At 38.9% G+C, this 18,768-nt stretch overlaps 1 protein-coding gene across 1 annotated transcript in view; it reads right to left on the bottom strand.

Moving 5' to 3' along the window:
• LOC308397126 (NACHT, LRR and PYD domains-containing protein 3-like) overlaps window positions 1–18,768 on the bottom strand; it is a 76,702-nt gene that overhangs the window by 3,907 nt on the left and 54,027 nt on the right. The window contains exons 7-9 of the mRNA XM_080882853.1: window positions 18,047–18,226; window positions 11,206–11,379; window positions 6,498–6,671 (exon numbers count right to left, since the gene is read on the bottom strand). Of these exons, the coding sequence (XP_080738979.1) occupies window positions 6,498–6,671; window positions 11,206–11,379; window positions 18,047–18,226 (528 nt within the window). The remainder of the gene's footprint in view (window positions 1–6,497; window positions 6,672–11,205; window positions 11,380–18,046; window positions 18,227–18,768) is intronic.

Raw genomic sequence — 18,768 nt, 5'->3', positions numbered from 1 at the left:
CATGTCTTTTTCAAAGCCTGCGGTGAAGAGAAAGGTTGGTGATGAGCACCGACAATTTCAGGAAAAGTGGGAAATGCAATATTTCTTTGTTGAGCACAGGGGCACCCCGACCTGTCTTATTTGCACAGAGAAAGTTGCGCTGCACAAGGAATACAATTTGAAACGTCATTACACAACTAGACATGCTGAGCTGGATGCAAAATACCAGGGAGACGAGAGAGCGAACCGGGTTGCCAGTCTTAAAACAGATCTACTGAGGCAGCAAGATTTCTCCAAGAAAGCAACCAAAGAGAATAATGCAGCAGTCGGAGCCACGTGGTTAGTGAGATGATTGCTAAAGCAGGGAAGCCATTCACAGAAGGTGCATTTGTCTAAAAGTGCATATTGCAGGCTGCAAATATAGTCTGTCCGGGAAAGAAAGGTCAGTTTAGCAACATCAGCCTTTCTGCCAACACCGCAGCAGATCGCATTTCTGACCTGTCAAGTGACATTTATGACCAACTGTGTGAGAAAGCCAAATGTTTCAGTGTATACTCAGTCGCTCTTGATGAGACCACAGACATCACCGACACTGCCCAGCTCCCAATGTATGTCCGTGGTGTTGATGACAGTTTTGAAGTGATGGAGGAGCTGCTCACAGTAATTCCAATGCATGGCCAGACCACCGCTCAGCAGATATTTACAAGCTGTGTGATGCCATTGAGAATGTTGGTTTGCCATGGAAGAGGTTTGTTGGAATAACAACAGATGGAGCGCCATCAATGACAGGGAGGAAACATGGACTGGTGGCACAAAACAAACTGGAAGAGGAAGGCGTGGAGGAGGCCATTGCTCTGCACTGCATCATCCATCAGCAGGTCCTTTGCAGCAAATGCCTGAAGTTTGACAATGTGATGTCTATTGTTGTGAAATGCATCAACCAAATCAGATCCAGGGGCTTAAAGCACCGAAGGTTCTGTGCTTTTTTAGAGGAAATGGAGTCAGAATATGGGGATGTGCTCGACTTCACTGAGGTACGTTGGCTCAGCAGGGGAAATGTATTAAAGAGACTTTTTGAGTTGAGAGCAGAAGTGAAGCCTTCATGGAGAAGGATGGAGTTAGTGTTCCTGTGCTAACTCATCCCAAATGGCTCATGGACTCAGCTTTTCTTGTTGATATGACACATGAGCTTAATGTACTGAACAAGACGTTACAAGGCCAGGGGCAACTTGTCAGTGCTGCCTATGACAACGTGAGAGCATTCTCCACAAAACTGGCGCTCTGGAAAGCTCAGCTCTCTCAGACAAACCTTTGCCATTTCCCAGCATGCAAGGCACTCGTGGATGCAGGCACACCATTCAGTGCTGACGAGTATGTTGATGTCATTTTGAGGCTACAGGAGGAATTTGATCACAGATTTGCTGACTTCAAGACACACAGAGCCACCTTTCACATTTTTGCGGACCCCTTCTCCTTTGATGTGCAAGATGCCCCTTCTGTGCTTCAAATGGAGCTCATTGAGCTGCAGTGCAACTCTGAACTCAAAGCAAAGTTCAGGGAGGTGAGTGGAAAAGCAGACAAGCTTGGACAATTTTTGAGAGACTTGAGCCCTAGTTTCCCTCGGCTTTCCCGAATGTTCAAGCGGACCATGTGCCTTTTTGGTAGCACATACTTGTGCCAAAAGCTCTTCTCCACTTTGAACTTCAATAAGTCCAAGTACAGGTCCAGACTTACGGATGATCATCTTCAAGACATACTGAGGGTCGCAACTGCTTCCTCCCTCAGGCCAAATCTGGCTCGGCTATGCGAGAGGAAACGCTGCCAGGTCTCTAGCAGCAAGGAGTAGGCAAGAGAAGCCATGTTCAGAAGAACAGTTCATTTTCTCCAGTGTTCCATTCATGTTCAGAAGAAGGTTATAGAACTGTTAATACAGACATTTCAATCTAAACACAGCAGATATAGAAGACTGAAAGAAACACACAAGTTCACTGACTAAAAATATCTTATTATTATTTTATTTATGTATTACAGATTGATTTATTTTCTTATTAATTCTTAATTTGTTTATTTATTTTTCATATTTTGTGTTAAAAAATAAAAATAAAGAGATTTGAGAAGATTGGAATTTTTTAACCATGTCTTTCTTGTAGAAAACCTAATGCGGCCCAGCCTCACCCAGACTCTGCCTGCAGCGGCCCCCAGCTAAATTGAGTTTGAGACCCCTGTCCTACACCATAAATCAGTAAGAGAGGGTACGACCTCTCTCATGGCCCCAAGTGCTGTGTGCATGCCAGAGCACTCTGGAAGGCACACAGAGTCTTTACAGACTACTAAGGATTAAACCTCTATCATTATGCAATCGATTATACAACTCTAAGCATATATGAGTAAATATTTCTAAGCATAAATGACAATCAACAATATAAACCTTACAGCTGGTTTTAATAACAGAATTCATTTGTTTCTCAAATGAGAAAGAGCTATCGAGAAACACTCCTAAATCTTTAGTTCTGAACTTTTCCAGTGGGCCAAGGTCAACATTATTAGATAATGCTAATTCTTTTCCCTTACATTATAACAATGTGAGGAGTTAATGCTAAGTATACTGCCATTAGCGGCTAATTCTAATTAGGGGTGAATAATTATTAGTAGCTAATGCTAATATCGTTTTCTCTTCCCTTTTAACAATGTGAACAGCTAGTGCTAGGTAGGCTGATGCTAGCAGCTAATGCAAATTTGACGTGAATTAGCATTATATTAGTGAGGAGTTAATGCTAAGTAGGCTGCCATTAGTGGCTAATGCTAATTTTAGATGAAAAAGCATTAGCAGCTAATGCTCATATTGTTTTCCTTTGCTTTGTAAGAATGACAGCAGCTAATGATACGAAGTCTACCATTATTAACTAGAGATGGACCGATCCGATATTAAGTATCGGTATCGGTCCGATACTGACCTAAATTACTGGATCGGATATCGGAGAAAAATAAAAAATGTAATCCGATCCATTAAATATCACGAAAGCACCTCACAAAACTTGCAACACGCCGTAACTCACCTCAGAACGTTAGCACGTCGGAGCAGTATGCATCACGTGATAGAGCGGCTGTGGCATGAGGGACCTGTCGGTGGTCTGGATAGCATTTGGAGCTTCGCTAGCAACCCGGCATTTCATCTCCGACAAAGTTATCCCCGAGAGAAGTAAAGCAAGTGTGTAAGTCCATCTCTGAATGTTTGTAAAGCATTCCTGCGTTAAGCTTAACAAGCGACTGCCTCTCGCTCTCCGGCTGCTACTTCAATCATGAAACTGCTTAATGATCAGCTGATCGGCTTTTCTGTCTCGAGTCCGTCTCTCTTCTTTGTTTTTGGCCCACTTTGCACCAGAAAGAGGAAACTAGCGGCTGATCAACAGCAGCACTTTTAAGCTTGATAAGCTGTTGTTAGAATTTATTTAATATTACTTTCTACACCAGGATCTTTTTCTACGTAGCTGACGGCTGGTAACTGTGCAGGGGCGGATCTAGCAAAGTTTAGCCAGGGGGGCCGATAGGGCATTAACAGGGAAAAGGGGGCACAAAGACATACTTTTCTTTCTTATTCTCATTTAAAATGTCTAGCTTTTAATAAATAATTATCTGACACCCAAAGTTTTAATTTGATGTAAAATGAATAGAAGTCAATTACTGTATATAGTGACTATTAAGTCTAATATATATACCTTAGTAAGCTATAGTACTTTTTACTTTGGGAAGGTACCATCTGTGCAGTCTGCAATTTTGTTGAAGAAAGATGTTGAATCTATTTAATATTTCTTGAAAAATAATTGATTTCTGTGAATTTTTTTTCACACTGCATCAAATTAAGGTTGATTACGTCGATTAAGCATCATGAGGTGGAGCGTGAGGGGTGGTTCCCTATTTTTTATTTATTTATTTTTGTTGTTGCTGGGAGTTGGAACCCTATTAGTTAGGTTGCTTAATATTTACGCTAAGTACTCTTTAAAATACCAGAATAGGGAGGATGGTGTAGGTTTAAGTTTATTAGATTGATCAGTATTGCTGAACTATGAAATATTTGTTTTGTATACAGGTATAACAGAATAGCTTTAGTGTAGTTGTTGTTTTAAACTTGAGTATGAACTTGCAGACTTGCAAAATGCAGCAAGATATATTAAAAAACAGTTTTGTTGATTAAAAAACACTATATCGATTTATATCGGTATCGGCAGATATCCAAATTTATGATATCGGTATCGGTATCGGACATAAAAAAGTGGTATCGTGCCATCTCTATTATTAACTATTGTTAATTTGATGTAAATTAGCATTATCCGATAATGGTAACCCTTTTCCCCTGCATTATAACGATGTCAGGAGTTAATGCTAACTAGGCTGCCATTAGGGGCTAACTCTAATTAGGTGAATAATTATTAGCAGCTAATGCTATTATTGTTTTCCCTTCCCTTTTAACAATGTGAGCAGTGTGGAGCAGGGAAATTATTTTACTGCTATTGTTAAATAATTGTCATCATTACCATTGCATTAAAAATATAAGCTGCAGCATTGATAGTGCATTCAGAGGTTTAAACAGTGTGTGTCTTTCAGAAAGACTAAGTTGCAGGCTGACAGGAAGTTGCAGAGAGTTTGCAGAAGTGAAAGCAGACTCTTAGGTTATTCTGAGGAGCAGGCTAGACAAGGCTATTTTAATTGCTAGGTTATTCAAAAGATTCTGCTATACTTTTATATTTTTATATTAAGGTTTCGTTAGAGGTTCTTGATTAAAACATTTATTTTAAGTAGATGATATATCCATAGTTTCAGTTCAGTTATTACATATACGAGAGTGGTTTCTGTCTCTCTGTCTGGTTAGAGGTCAGGAGCTAGTCGGCGAGGTGAAACAGGGTGCAATTGTGGTTAGCACACAGACACAGACACACACACACTCAGTTAGAGAGAATCATTTAGAGGGGAAAGTTTAATTATGTTTTGCTGGGGTTGCAAAAAGCAGTTTGTCGCCGAACTGCTGCTGAGGTGTCAAGATGACAAGCGAGCATCCGGCAGTGACAGGATGCACCTGTTATGAAGATGGAAGACGATGTTCTTTTTAAACTGTGTTCACAGTCATGGTGGTTTTGATTTGACGTATGTATAAAATGTGTTTGTGACGTATGAAGGGGCGTCAGTAATTCAAACCCTGATGCTATAAAAATCTGTGTATGCTTTGAGTAAGTCGAAGACCAATTCCTGTTCTTCCCACACGTGTGTATTCATTAAAATCATTGTTTGACCAAGAGCTTCTGGACCATGGTGGTTTGTACTCTCCTTCCTCAATTTTTGAACCTTAACAGCAGCTAATGCTAATTTGATGTGAATTAGCATTATATTAGTGAGCAGTTAATGCTAAGTAGGCTGCCATTATTAACTAATGCTACTTTGACGTGAATTAGCATTATGTGCTAATACTAATACTGTTTTCCCTTACTTTTTAACAATCTGAGCGGCTAATTCTAAGTACGCTCTTGTAAATAGCTAATTCTAATTCAGTGTGAATTAGCATTATTCAATAATGCTAACACTGTTTTCTCTTACTTATTAAAAATGATAGTAGCTAATACTAATACTCTTTTCCGTTGGGTAACAACGATGTGAGGAGTTAATGCTAAGTAGGCTGCTTTTAGAGGCTTATTCTAATTAGGGCTGAATAATTATTAGTAGCTAATGCTAATACCGTTTTCTCTTTCCTTATAACAATATGAGCAGCTAATGCTAATTTGATGTGAATTAGCATTATATTAGTGAGGAGTTAATGCTAAGTAGGCTACCATTAGCAGCTAAAGCTAATTTGAGGTGAATAAGCATTAGTAGCTTATGCTAATACGCTTTTCTCTTGTGTTATAATGATGTGAGACGTTAATGCTAAATAGGCTTCCATGAGTGACTCCTTTCCCTTGCATTATAAAGATGTGAAGAGTTTATGCTAAGTAAGCTGACATTAGCAGCTAATGCTAATACTGTTTTCCCTTTCTTTATACAACTTGAGCAGCTATTGCTAAGTAGGCCACTTTTCTCTGCTAAGGATTTGTGTGACCATGATGGAAACTCTGATAAGCTAATGCTGTTTATGGGCCCTGTTAGAATCAATATTTCATTCTCATTCTGTTGTTTGAGAACAATAACAGAAAAATGTGCACTTGAGAACAAATTTATTGTGAATTCAGCTGTGAATGTACAGTTTGTCATTATTTAAGCTTCCATTTCCAAATGTTAGCTGACACTTTATTAGGTACACTGGTATCTATATCAGGTACACCTGTGACCTAAATGTTCCTGCAAACAGACTCCTTGGAGACCCCTACATAAATATCCATGAACTATCCAGCTAGACTAGTGTGTCTGTCCCTGAAAATATTCCTGCATGTGTGATTGTTCATGTCTCATCTGCAGGAAACAAACAGGAAGTGAAGGAAAGACACAGGAAATGTTTCCAGCTCTTCCTCCTCTATCAGATTTTCTCTCCATACCTGAGAGTGTCCAGCCTCCAGCCTGGATCCTTCAGTCCAGCCGAGAGCAGCTTCATTCCTGAGTTACCTGGATGATTGTAGCTCAGGTCCAGCTCTCTCAGATGGGAGGGGTTGGAGCTCAGAGCGGAGGCCAGAGAAGTAAAGCCTTCCTCTGTGATCAGACAGCCTGACAGACTGCAGACACACAAAACAACAATCTATCTGTCAACAGTTGTTTTCTCTTTGTCACAATAACATCTATCCATCCATTGTAACTTTATTTATAAGTGACAATACCCAACAGACAACAACAGTCATCTGAAGCTGTTTAACAGTGTAAGGTGACCGCCTCCACTGTGAGCAGCACTTGGTGATGGTGGGAAGAAGAACTCCCTTTGACACAAAGATCCTCCCAGTGAAAACAGGCTCCAGGAGGAGCATCTACCATGACTGGTTGCAGGGTGAGGGGAAAGAGAAGAGATGAGCTCAGAGAGACAAGAACAAAACAGAGAGACAAAAGTTAAGGACATGCAGTAGTGACATATAAAAGCATCAGGAGTGAAAAGAGGGGAGAAGAAAGCAGAGCATCATGGGAAGTCCACCAACAGCCTGAGCCTATAGCAGCATAACTAAGGGATGGTTCAGGGTCACCTGATCCAGCTCGAACTATAAGCTTTATCAAAAAGGAAAGTTTGAAGCTGATCTTCAAAGTAGAGAGAGTGTCTGTCTCCTGAACTCAAACTGGGAGCTGCTGCCACACCCAGTCCAACATAGCCAGGCTTTCTTTGCTGCTTTGACAAAACCTCAAATCCCAGTCAGAGATGATGAGCATCATCACAGTGATGATCATTTCTCTGTAACCCAGGCTTTCTGCTTCAGGATCTGTGCACGCTCACAGGACAAGGAGACCTTTAAACATCATTTCACTAAATGGATGGACTGAGCTCAGCCTACAGATGAACTGGTGCCAGAGATCATAAAGAACATCAAACAGTCAAATTCAACACTTTTAATGGAAATATGAGATTAATGCTGCAGACAATCATGAAGCTGCTGAATTCATGAACATCAAGAATGCAGCGAGTGGTAAAATAAAGATTTGACCTCAGTGTGCTCAGTGTTCCTGTCTATTCCTAACATATTCCTAACATGATAGCTGCACTTTAGAGCTCTAAAACTGGAACTGACACATGTTTAAACTCTACATGTTACTCAGTACATTCAGTTCTGACACTCGCCCACAGTCCAACAAAGGAAACATGGAGATCACATCAGTTTGTCATCAAAGTCTAATTATTAGGGCAACTTAACCTGTTATTATCTCGTTAACTCATTAACTGATTAACGTCAGCAATTATTTTAATCACAGTTTTTAAAATCATGATTATTGTGAAAGTGCTCACTGGCTCTGAATATAAAAGCCATGGGTCACAGGAGAGATGTTGATCAGTGCTGGCTTGAAATGGGCGTCATTATGCATCTCAGCCAATGGGAGCATTGAGGGTGGGCCTAATACTACTGCAGCGCTCACATGACCAAGGACAGAAAGAAAGGGGCGGGGACAGAAACATGGAGACAGGTACAGATCTTTGACATGTTCATTTTAAACTGTTCCAGGAGGCAGTGTTGATACAACTAAAGTTATCTGTTGTTGAAGAAGTCGGTCTGAGGAACGTTCTTAGGATCAACAAATGACGGCATGTATGAGCCTCAAGACGCAGCATCACAAGAAGAACACATGAGCTGTAGAAAAAGGAGAGACTACGAAAGCCACGGCGTTACAACGTGAACATGCTTGATCAGAGTGTGATTGTGAACAGGAGGAAGACTCAGCTGAGAACAGTGTGGTGGATACAGAGCAGAGCCCACCATCAGTACAGAGGCCTGTCCATTAGAGTGCTGCTCCAACATGCAGCACATGTACTTGGCCACAGCTGCAACATCTGTACCTGTGAAAGCTTCTTCTCTGTTGCTGCTCATATTGTGCAGAAGAAGAGAGTTTCTTTATCATCAGAAAATGTCAATGAGCTTGTGAGTCTTAGCAGCTGGCTCGGTGCAGAGGAGGAAGAACATGTCAGTCAGAGGAAGATAAATGCAGTTCATGTTGTCAACTCAACCTGGACTGTTGAAAGAGTTTTTCTTTGTCTGGTTTCTGACTGAGATTCTCCAAAGGAAATCCAGCACAAACACACACTTCACACACTCAAAGTCCTGCACAGTAAATGAGCTGATGAGCGTTTGTGCTGCTGCCTGATAACAGAACAATAGTTCTGCTGCTTCCTGTTCTGCAAACACACATTTATAAATGTTCACTTGCTGTTGATCAAAGGTATGTTGGTGGCTCTGGACGCTGAGGGAACTTTGTAAAAAACTAGATCAAATGTTAACGTCCTGGCAGAGGCAAAGAACTTTGATTTGATATTTGATTAGATTCATGTTTCAGCTCAGACTGACAGAAATATTTGAACTGCTGCTGTGTTAAAGGGAACACTGCTGTTAGAAAGCACCTGATCTGTTTCTGCACACTGAATGTTGCACTTCTCATACTGCAGTACTATTAAAATAAGTACACAATGCACTACTTTTGAACTCATGATTGAATGTTGCTGTAACAAAGCCATTAATGTGATTCAAAGTGTTCATGGTTTCCCAGCACAACAAATGATTCCACAAGTGTGACTGATCCACTTTCTAATGTGTGTGTAGCCCACACTGTGTGTCACTGTGTCACAGGTGAGTCTGTGTGTCCAGGTTCTATGAGGACAACAGGATATAGTGACTGAGTCCAGCAGCTTAAAGTCTGACTCCATCCTCCATTTAAATAACTCACAGCAACAACTGAATAGCTTTGCCTTTGTGTAGCTGACACTTCATTTTAATGTCCTTCTATTCTGGTTCATCTGGTCTCAGTTTCTATAAGCACACAGGTTTCATCAGGACTCTATGACCTCAGTGATCTTTGCTGGGCCTTAATGCTCTGAACAAAGCTGCACATCACAAGACTAAATAGAAATGAATCAGTCTTTCATTCTCACTGCTGTTTGACTTCAGCTCTCAATGTCCCACCATAACCCATGGAAAGAATTACTGTCCATCCAGGCTGCTGAACATGAAGCTGAAGAAGGTGGAGTATTGTGAGGGCTGATGGAGATGATGATGAGGAATCCAGGAGCAGTGGGTGGATGGCAGCATCAGCATGAAGGATCAGTGTGAGAACACATCATCATCCACAAAGGAAACCAGTCTGAGTGTCTGACGCTCTTGTTAGAAAGACGCAGTCCCAGCAGTTAGCTTGTCTGCTAGTTAGCTGAGAGCTAACTCACTTGTACATTGAATACCAAACTGTGTAAACCAGGGGTGTCAAACATATGGCCCGTGGGCCAAATCCAGCCCATGAGATAATTTCATATGTCAAATATTGATGAATTTTCAGGCTTGCTGATAATCAATGTGAGCACGGCTGAGGTTTTATTCTGATGAGCAAACCATGTGGCCAATCACTTTAAGAGACAGACTGGGATCATACCATTATGTGAAAGAGGACATGTCCCATAGACAGCAAGGGTAGTGGTAGAGACCAGTACACAGAGAAATGGGAGCTGTACTGAAATGCAAGCGTGTCAGGAAAGAGTGAAAAGGCAAAATGAGCAGCATCTGGCTGCATTTCAGTGATATTGGAGACCACAAAGCTGAGTGCAACATTTATACAGGAGATATACAGGAGACGCTGAGAGTAGAACTGATAAAATTAGGAGCTGGCTAAAGTGAGACCCATTTTTATTTCCACCCATTTTCCACTGTGGAGGACAAAAGGTTTCAAACTGGTCCAGGTCTTAAACCTCACGTGTTCTTCCTAATAGCAGTAAATGGATAAAAATAAGGCTTTTATGAAAACAGTGAATAAAACTTGCTGCCTTTAAAAAGACTAAATGTACAGTTCAGTATTGAATACTACATAAAATAAACTATATATAAAGTGTGTCTGAATGGCAGAGATGCAGAAATATGTGCATGTAGCACAGAGCCACGGCTCAGTGTCTGAATGAGTCTCACAGACCTGAATGTGCTGTTGAAGCCATTTATAATTATAACGTAATTCTTTACTCGTTTGATCTGCTCCTTACCACAAGCCACCAGACGTAGAAGGTTTTGGACTTTTAACTATATTTTCTCAAGTTTTACAACTTTTCTGACTGTTAAAAACCTCGTTATGGCCATTCATGCTGTACAAAGTAATTAGACATGTGTGGTATCAACAGAAACGTCAGAATCTCAGCTAAAAGTTCACAAAACCATCTCAACAACCACCAAACAGCTGAAACAGCAGGTGAACAGATCACACAAAAAAGATCTAAACACAAATCCCCCTGATCATCTGTTTTTTAAACATGAAGTGTAGTTTTGGACGTTCATTTACTGCTGGTTCAGTGAATTTTGGTTGGACAGTGATGAAACCTGCAGCCTCAGAATCTGTGAGAAGTCTGCTTTCAGCACGCAACAGCATTGTTGTGTTGTGTGGATTCACCTCTGCAAACTCATCACTGTTTCACCATCAGGTTTCTACTTAGACAATAACAAAGGAAGCAGTTCCCAGGAACTACTTCCTGTCTTGTTAACATAAGAGTATGTTGCCCTTCAAAGCACCTCCACTTCTCCTCTTATTAGAGGACTGCCTTATTATTAATCTGCTAATTCTGTCAGTTGATGAAAGAAAAATGCTTGATCTCACCTGAGAGTTTCCAGTGTACAGCGTGGACTCTTCAGTCCTTCAGACAGAAGCTTCACGCCTGAATCCTTCAGGTTACTGTTACTCAGGTCCAGCTGTCTCAGATTAGAGGTCTGAGAGCTGAGACCTGAGGCCAGAGCTTCACAGCTTCTCTCTGACAGGTCACAGTGACTCAGTCTGAAAAATAACAGATAAACAATTACAAAAATAAAACACTTATGTTGAAGTGTAATGAGATACTATTATATTTAGCAATATTTCATCTTGTTTTGTCAGGAAACTGAGCACTGATGCAGAGCAACATGTGGAGAGAATCAGAGGAGAAGAAGTGAAGAGAGAACAGCAGTAAAACAACACTGAATTGTTCAGTGTGCTTTTGATATCAACAGAATGTGTCAAATTTCTTTATTTTGTATTTGTTTTAGTAGAATTGATGATTATCACTTAGATAACAACCACAGGCCAGGTCTAAATTGCACTTTGGTGACAGTTACACCCAGAAATATTTCAGAAACGTGGACAATTTGTGCTCCATTGTATTCAGTATTGAACAAACTGAGTACCGATGACCACTTAATATTTTTGATATGTTATTTGAGTTGTTCCACCTGATCTGTGTTAACTAGAATAAACATTTAAAAGCTAAAGCTATGATCACATATGTACTCACAGAGCTTTGTTGGAGGCTTTGACCACTGGCAGCAGCCTCAGAAGAGCCTTTTTAAAGGCTCATGTTCTCACTTAGATCACTTTATAGCTGTATATCTCAAATTTCTGTAAAGTTATTTATTTCATATTCTGTATAGTTTTTCATATTTATATCCTGTTCATAGCCTGTACATAGCTTGTACTCACTACAGCCTGTACATACTTAGTTATAGAATATTCACAACATACTTCATACCGTGTACATTATAACATACCATAATAGACCCATTTCTGTAATATACTTACATATCTATACTATTGCTAATATATATTGTAATATATCTATATCACTAAAGCACTTCTGGATGGATGCAAACTGCATTTCGTTGCCCTGTACCTGTGCATGTGCAATGACAATAAAGTTGAATTCTATTCTAATTCTATTCTATTTATTTCTACTTACATTTCATTCTGGGAAAAATGGGGATTACTTTGAAAACAGGAACTATTTTCCCCAAAAATCAGCCCTGGATTAGTAAATCACTCCAACATGTTCTCAGGCAGAAGAAGCTGTCTTGTTATGAGGGAGAGAAGAAAAGCAGCTAAAATCAGGTGTAAAAGTAAAACAGAGGATGAGCTGAATAAAGGACACTCAAGGCTGGCTTGGAAAGGAATGAAGTCCATGGTGGGGATGCAGAACAAGGAGCAAAGATGAATGTGATGCTGAATCAGCAGAAGACTTGGACTCATTGGATTCCAGCTTTTTTTTTTATTGACATTTTAGAATCACTATACAATACCATCAACTTCAGCTATCTTTCAGTACATATATTTTTTCTTTTTTTCTATATTTAAACAACTAAAATATCCATACAATAAGAATGAAAGAAGAAGAAGAAAAGAAAAAGAAGCAAAACAGGAAACAACATAAATAAAAAATACATAAGGAAAAAGAAAAAGGAAAGAAAAATAAATAAATAAATATAGGGAGTGTGTTTTTGTTTCCATTAATGTAACTAATTTTTCCTCTAGTCTTCTAGTAGTTAACAAAGTCAAAATCTAATGCAAAAGCAAAAACTAATTAGTCTGCCTTCCTCCATTACCACACATAAAGCTGTTAATCCTTTATATGTCCAATCTTTGAATCTGGTGTCCAATTTATTTGGAGCAAAATGTGTGTCATATGCACACCACTTAAGAACTGCTATATCCTCTTCTAGTTTATATTCTTTTATTACTGTTTCCCAAATTTTAAAAGTCAACTTGATCCATGGTTTTCAATAGTTTTTATTAAATTTTGCAAGCTTCTGTCTGCTATAATAGCTTATATGGGGATGGAGGTCAGACTCTCCTCAATAACTTTCCATTGAGCGTCATATGAAGGATTACATCACCATATCATAGGCCTTAATTGTGCTGCCCAATAATATTCCCTAAGAGAAGGTAAGCCCCACCCCCTTTTCCTTTGTTAAGTTGTAGGGTTTTAAATCTAATTTTTCCTTGCCATATGTATCTTGACAAAATTTTATCCCATTCATTAAACTGTTTCTGGTTAATTTCTATTGGTAATGTTTGAAATAAATATAATAATTTAGGAAGAATATTAATTTTAATTGAGTCTATTCTCGAATATAAACTTAAATATGGAATTAGATTCCATCTCGCTATATGTTCCTTCATTTTTTTTTGTATTGGTAAATAATTTCGTTCTAATAGTTCTGTAAGATCCTTAGGTATTATGACTCCTAGATATTTAAAGTACTCTGTTTGCCATGCTAATTGATACTTATTTTTAATTTCTTCTGATGGAATATAGTTGTACTTAAGCAATTGTGTTTTACTCATATTAACCCTATATCCAGATAGTCGACCAAAGTATTCAAATGATTGCACTAATTTAGGTAAAGAGTTTGATGGTTGACCCAAAAATATTAAAATATCATCTGCATAGCAGGCTAATTTATGCTCCTTTTCATGGATATTAATACCTTCTACTTCTTTATTTTGTCTTATATATTGAGCCAATGGTTCCAGATATAACGCAAATAATAATGGTGAGCACGCACAGCCCTGCCTTGTTCCTCTTTGCTGCTTAATACTATTTGATAGGTAGCCATTAATTTTAATCCTTGCCGTAGGGTTATCATAAAGTGCCTGTATTGTCTTAATTATATTTTCGTGAAAGCCAAATGTATGCAAGACTCGGTAAAGAAAGTTCCAATTAACTGAATCGAATGATTTTTCTGCATCGATACTGATTACCATTGCTTCTATTTTATTCTTTTGAATATGATTAATAATTTGTAATGTCCGTCGTACATTATCTTGTATTTGGCGCTCTCGAATAAAACCTGTTTGATCATTATGAATTAGATTAGGTAAGAACTTTTCTAATCGTCGAGCCATGATAGATGTAAACAGCTTGTAATCTGTATTAAGAACACATATTGGTCTATATGACGCACATTCTAATTTATCCTTGTTTTCGTTTGGGATGGCAGAGATAATTGCTTCTTTGCAGCTAGAAGGTACTTGAGCCTTCTTTAGGATCCAATTCATTGTTAGAAGCATCACTGGTATTAATTCTTCTTTTAGCTCCTTGTACCATTCTGCCGTATATCCATCTGATCCTGGAGATTTATTTATTTTAACTTTACTTATTGCTATTCTTAGTTCCTTTTCTGTTATATCTTCAAAGTTTTATTCTGTTCTTCATTCAGTACTGGTAAATCAAGAGAATCTAAAAAACTGTTCATTTCAACTATACTACTCTCTGTGTTATTAGCATACAGAGTCTTATAAAATGTTTCAAATGCACTCTGAACTTCTATTGGTTTATTTTTTATTAGTTTTGTCACTGGATGTTTAATTTTGTGAACTGTATTATCTGCTATTTTCTTTTTTAGTTTCCAGGCTAATACATTCTTTGCTTTTGATCCTCCCTCATAATACCTTTGTTTAAATTTCATATGTGGTCAAATCATTTATTTCATTTCTTGTTTTCCTAATTTCCTCCAATATATCCTGAGATGTTTTTCTTTCATGCCTTTTCTCTAATTCTTATTTTGTAGCTCTTCTAATTTCTTATTTCTCATCTTTTTCTTATAAGAGGATATTGCTATAATTTTCCCTCTCAGGACAGCTTTTAAGGCATCCCACAGTATAGGAGGAGACACCTCACCATTGTCATTAGTTTCCATATAGAAGTGAATCTCTTTCTTAATTTGTCCTTTAAAGTGAGGATCATTCAGTAAGCTTGAATTTAATTTCCAATTATTGAGTTTTGGTTGCACGTTTAAATCAACAGACAGGTATACTGGTGCATGATCGCTTAACTCTATTGTTCCAATTGCACAAGTGCTTAATTTATCTTTATTTTTCCCAAAAGTTATGAAATAATCTATTTGTTCTGTCCTCACTAAGCGTTGTCCTCGTGAACGTAGACTCAGCTATACAGACAGCTAAACACTCTCCTAATCAAAATCCAGGGAACAGGCCAATGTGTTGAGTTGGATGATTTAATAAGGAAAAAGTGTGAAACTGTTGACAAAACCAGAAATAAACCAATAAAAATGTTGCATCAATATACAGTATAACAAACACATATTCAAAAATATGAACGCAATATTTATCTGCTTAGTGAGTGCCCGAATAAAACATCAAATGAAATCACACTCATGATCAAAACGTTAAAGAAACCACATGGCAAGTGAGCTAGCTTAACCTTACTAGCTTAGGTTATATACATATTCAAATTAAATTCTAACTACAAACTATATCACGCCTTCACAACAAATAATAATGCACACAAGTTGTCTCAGTGATAACAAACAATATTACTCACAGATGATGCCGTTTATCAACTTGTGAAGGCATGGATGGCAACAGATTAACGGAGGTGAAACTGCCTCTGGCTAGATCTTACAGAGTAAAAAAAATACACAAAAACAACCACAAGAGGGCAAACTGCTGCAGAACAGAAAATGCCTAATGCCAGCACACTATTCTTGTGTATAACGAGTGCGGTGAGGAAAAATAAGTATAATCCCTTTGGTAGGGATGCAAGTCTCTCCATATATCAATTAGTCCCACCTCCTTCATCAATGTATTTATATTCTTAATTAATGTTTTAGTATTCTGTGCTTTTCTATTGGAAATATCTAGCTTTGGTTGTAGATGTATATTTAAATCTCCTCCGCAAATTAGGAAACCTACTGTCTCTGTTACCATCACATCTATAATTTTCTTAAAGAAATAAATATCGCTTCCAGGGGGTGCATATATATTTAACAACGTGACTGGGTTCCCCTCAATGTTTCCCCTTACCAAAATATAACGTCCCTCTTTATCACTTATCTCGGATATTTTTTCAAAGAGTAATTTGCTTGATAACAGGATAGCCACTCCTCTCCTTCGTCCAGTTTTATAGGAAGAGGAGAAAACTGTTGTATAACCCATTCTTTTCAGTTTTTCATGCTCCTTACAGTCTAGATGGGTTTCCTGTAGATACACTATTTGTACTTGTTCTTTCTTCATTTTAGTTAAAATTTTATTACGTTTAATTGGATTCGACAGGCCATTTACATTATATGATATGATTTTTACCTTATCTTTAAGCATACCCTTACTATTTGAATATTATTAATGTAACAACGACATGTACCATCAGACCACTCCCTAAACATACATAAGCAAATGTTAATATTAACATTAAAGCTGTATAAAACAACAGCTACAGAAATAAGCTTTATTTGGTAAAGAAAAAAAAAAAAAAGACTTCCAACTGTGGGGTCCCCGATATGACCCTAAGTAAGCACCGATAAAAAAGGGGGCTTCGAGGGGGGCCTCTCTCACCTCTATGTGAGACAGGGCCTTCCTTAGCCAGCAGGCCAATGTCCATTCTACTAATAGCATAGGTAGCACGTCCGCCTATTTTCAATTTCTGCATTGCCACTTCAGTATATTATTTCGAGATAAGAAGTCTTTACCAGTGTATATGGCTATAGCTTGATTCCAGCTTTGATATCATTGATTTCAATGAAGAGCTTTGTGATGGTAGCAAAGGGCTGGTAGCTCTGAGAGTCCCACTGATGAGGTGTTTGTGAAGGTTCGCAGTTATCTAAAGAGCTTAGAAAAAAAGGCATCTGGACTTCTTTAAGTTTTTTGAAGACGTTTCGCCTTTCACCTCTCATCCAAGAAGCTTCTTTATTTCTAGGGTCAAATGGTGGAGAGTCCCAGATTAGCCTGTGTACAAACAGACTTCAGCCATATGAGAGTGAGTGTGAGTGAATGAGAGCACACACAGGACACTCTGATCTCTGAATGTGTGTGACGCAGTGAAAAAGAGGATTGTACTGGATATACTGTGACTGACAAACAGAGTTTAAAGAGAAAGGTGTTTGGATTAAAATGGATTATGCTAAAGTGAACGTGCTAATGAAATCTGAACTGACTGAAATGTGAAGTGAAGATAATTCAGATGTAAAAGAGAGAAACTGATAATAAGGTGGGGCTGGAGATCAGTGAAGGGCATGTAAACACCTGATTGGTTGAGTAGATATCAGATCGACAGTTTCACAGTCTTCCCTGTGGATTATAACTTTAAGAAGATGTGACATTCATCAAGGAATCCTGCTCTCCGGATTATTTCCATGAACACTGAGCTGGAACACATCTACAGTGCTGGAAGTGCCCGTCTCACCACCAACCTCTCTGTGCACATTCACTTTTCAACCCTTTGTGAGACACTAAAGGTGTAAATCTGAGTATTTATCTATGTTAGTGCGAACACCTCTAATAGGTTGGTTTAGTCTTTCCAAGTCATGTCTTCCCTTAGATCTGCGGTCCAGGCTCCTAAAATCATCCTAGTTTTACAAGCACTACAATCTAGAGGACAGCTGCACTAACAGGTGTGACTGATGAGATCTGACCTGCAAGGATACTCATGTTTATGTGTGTCAGGACAAGCAGGGAAGACCTGGACATCAACTCTGTCAGGCTGCCTGAGTCCTCTCACCCACATCAGCTCAGAACTCTGCATTATCTACTGAGTCAGACTCAGAGGATCAGGGATCAGAAGTTCTACAAAGAGTAGAACCAGACTTCCTGTATAGAGGTGTGTGGGCCTACTGATCCACAGTGTCAGCACAACTTTCACATCATATTCATCTCAGCACAACTAAAACATGTGACTGACCTCAGAGTTTCAAATCGACATCGTGGATTCTCCAGAAGAACACACAGTTGCTTCACTCCTGAATCCTGCAGGTTGTTGTAGGTTCCACTCAGGTCCAGCACTCTGGGATACGAGGGGTTGGACTTCAGCGCTGCTGCCAGATAATCACAGCTGATCTCTGACAAACCACAGTCCTTCAATCTGTATAAAGAATGAAAGATGTGAGTTTATTAGACAAAGTGTGAGCTTGAAATCATTCAGTGTTTCATCATCTGTTCAGAGCTGAAGAAGGTTCAGAATGTAGAAGTTTAGAAAATGGAAACTCCAAACAGCTGAAGCCAACAGGAAGCAGCTTCAAACAAACACAACAAGAGAAAAAACTCTGAATCTTTCACATTAAAGTCGTACATTTATCATAAAGTTGTCAAGTTTTGCCGTGTGAAATAACAAAACTGAACAGGAATCCTCAGAGTTGAACCCTCTGCACAGAGGTTCAGGTTTCTCTTCAGGTCCCAAAGTGCAGAACAACAAGGTTTCAAACAGCTTCGTTCCAGCAGCATCAGCCACAGAAATGCAGAGATAATTCTTTGGATCTCTTGGTTGTGTTGTATGATGCTGTGTTTGCATATCTGGTGTCTGTGTTGCTTTGTGAGGACGGATCATTTACTGCAGCTCCAGATAAACAGAGCTGGACCTGAACCTGGTAGCTTCACTTAGAAGACACTTGTGACGGGAACGTCAGG

Source organism: Rhamphochromis sp. 'chilingali' (genome assembly GCF_963969265.1).
Source record: "Rhamphochromis sp. 'chilingali' genome assembly, chromosome: 1".
NCBI lineage: Eukaryota > Metazoa > Chordata > Actinopteri > Cichliformes > Cichlidae > Rhamphochromis > Rhamphochromis sp. 'chilingali'.
This window is presented reverse-complemented; position numbering and strand designations above follow the sequence as displayed.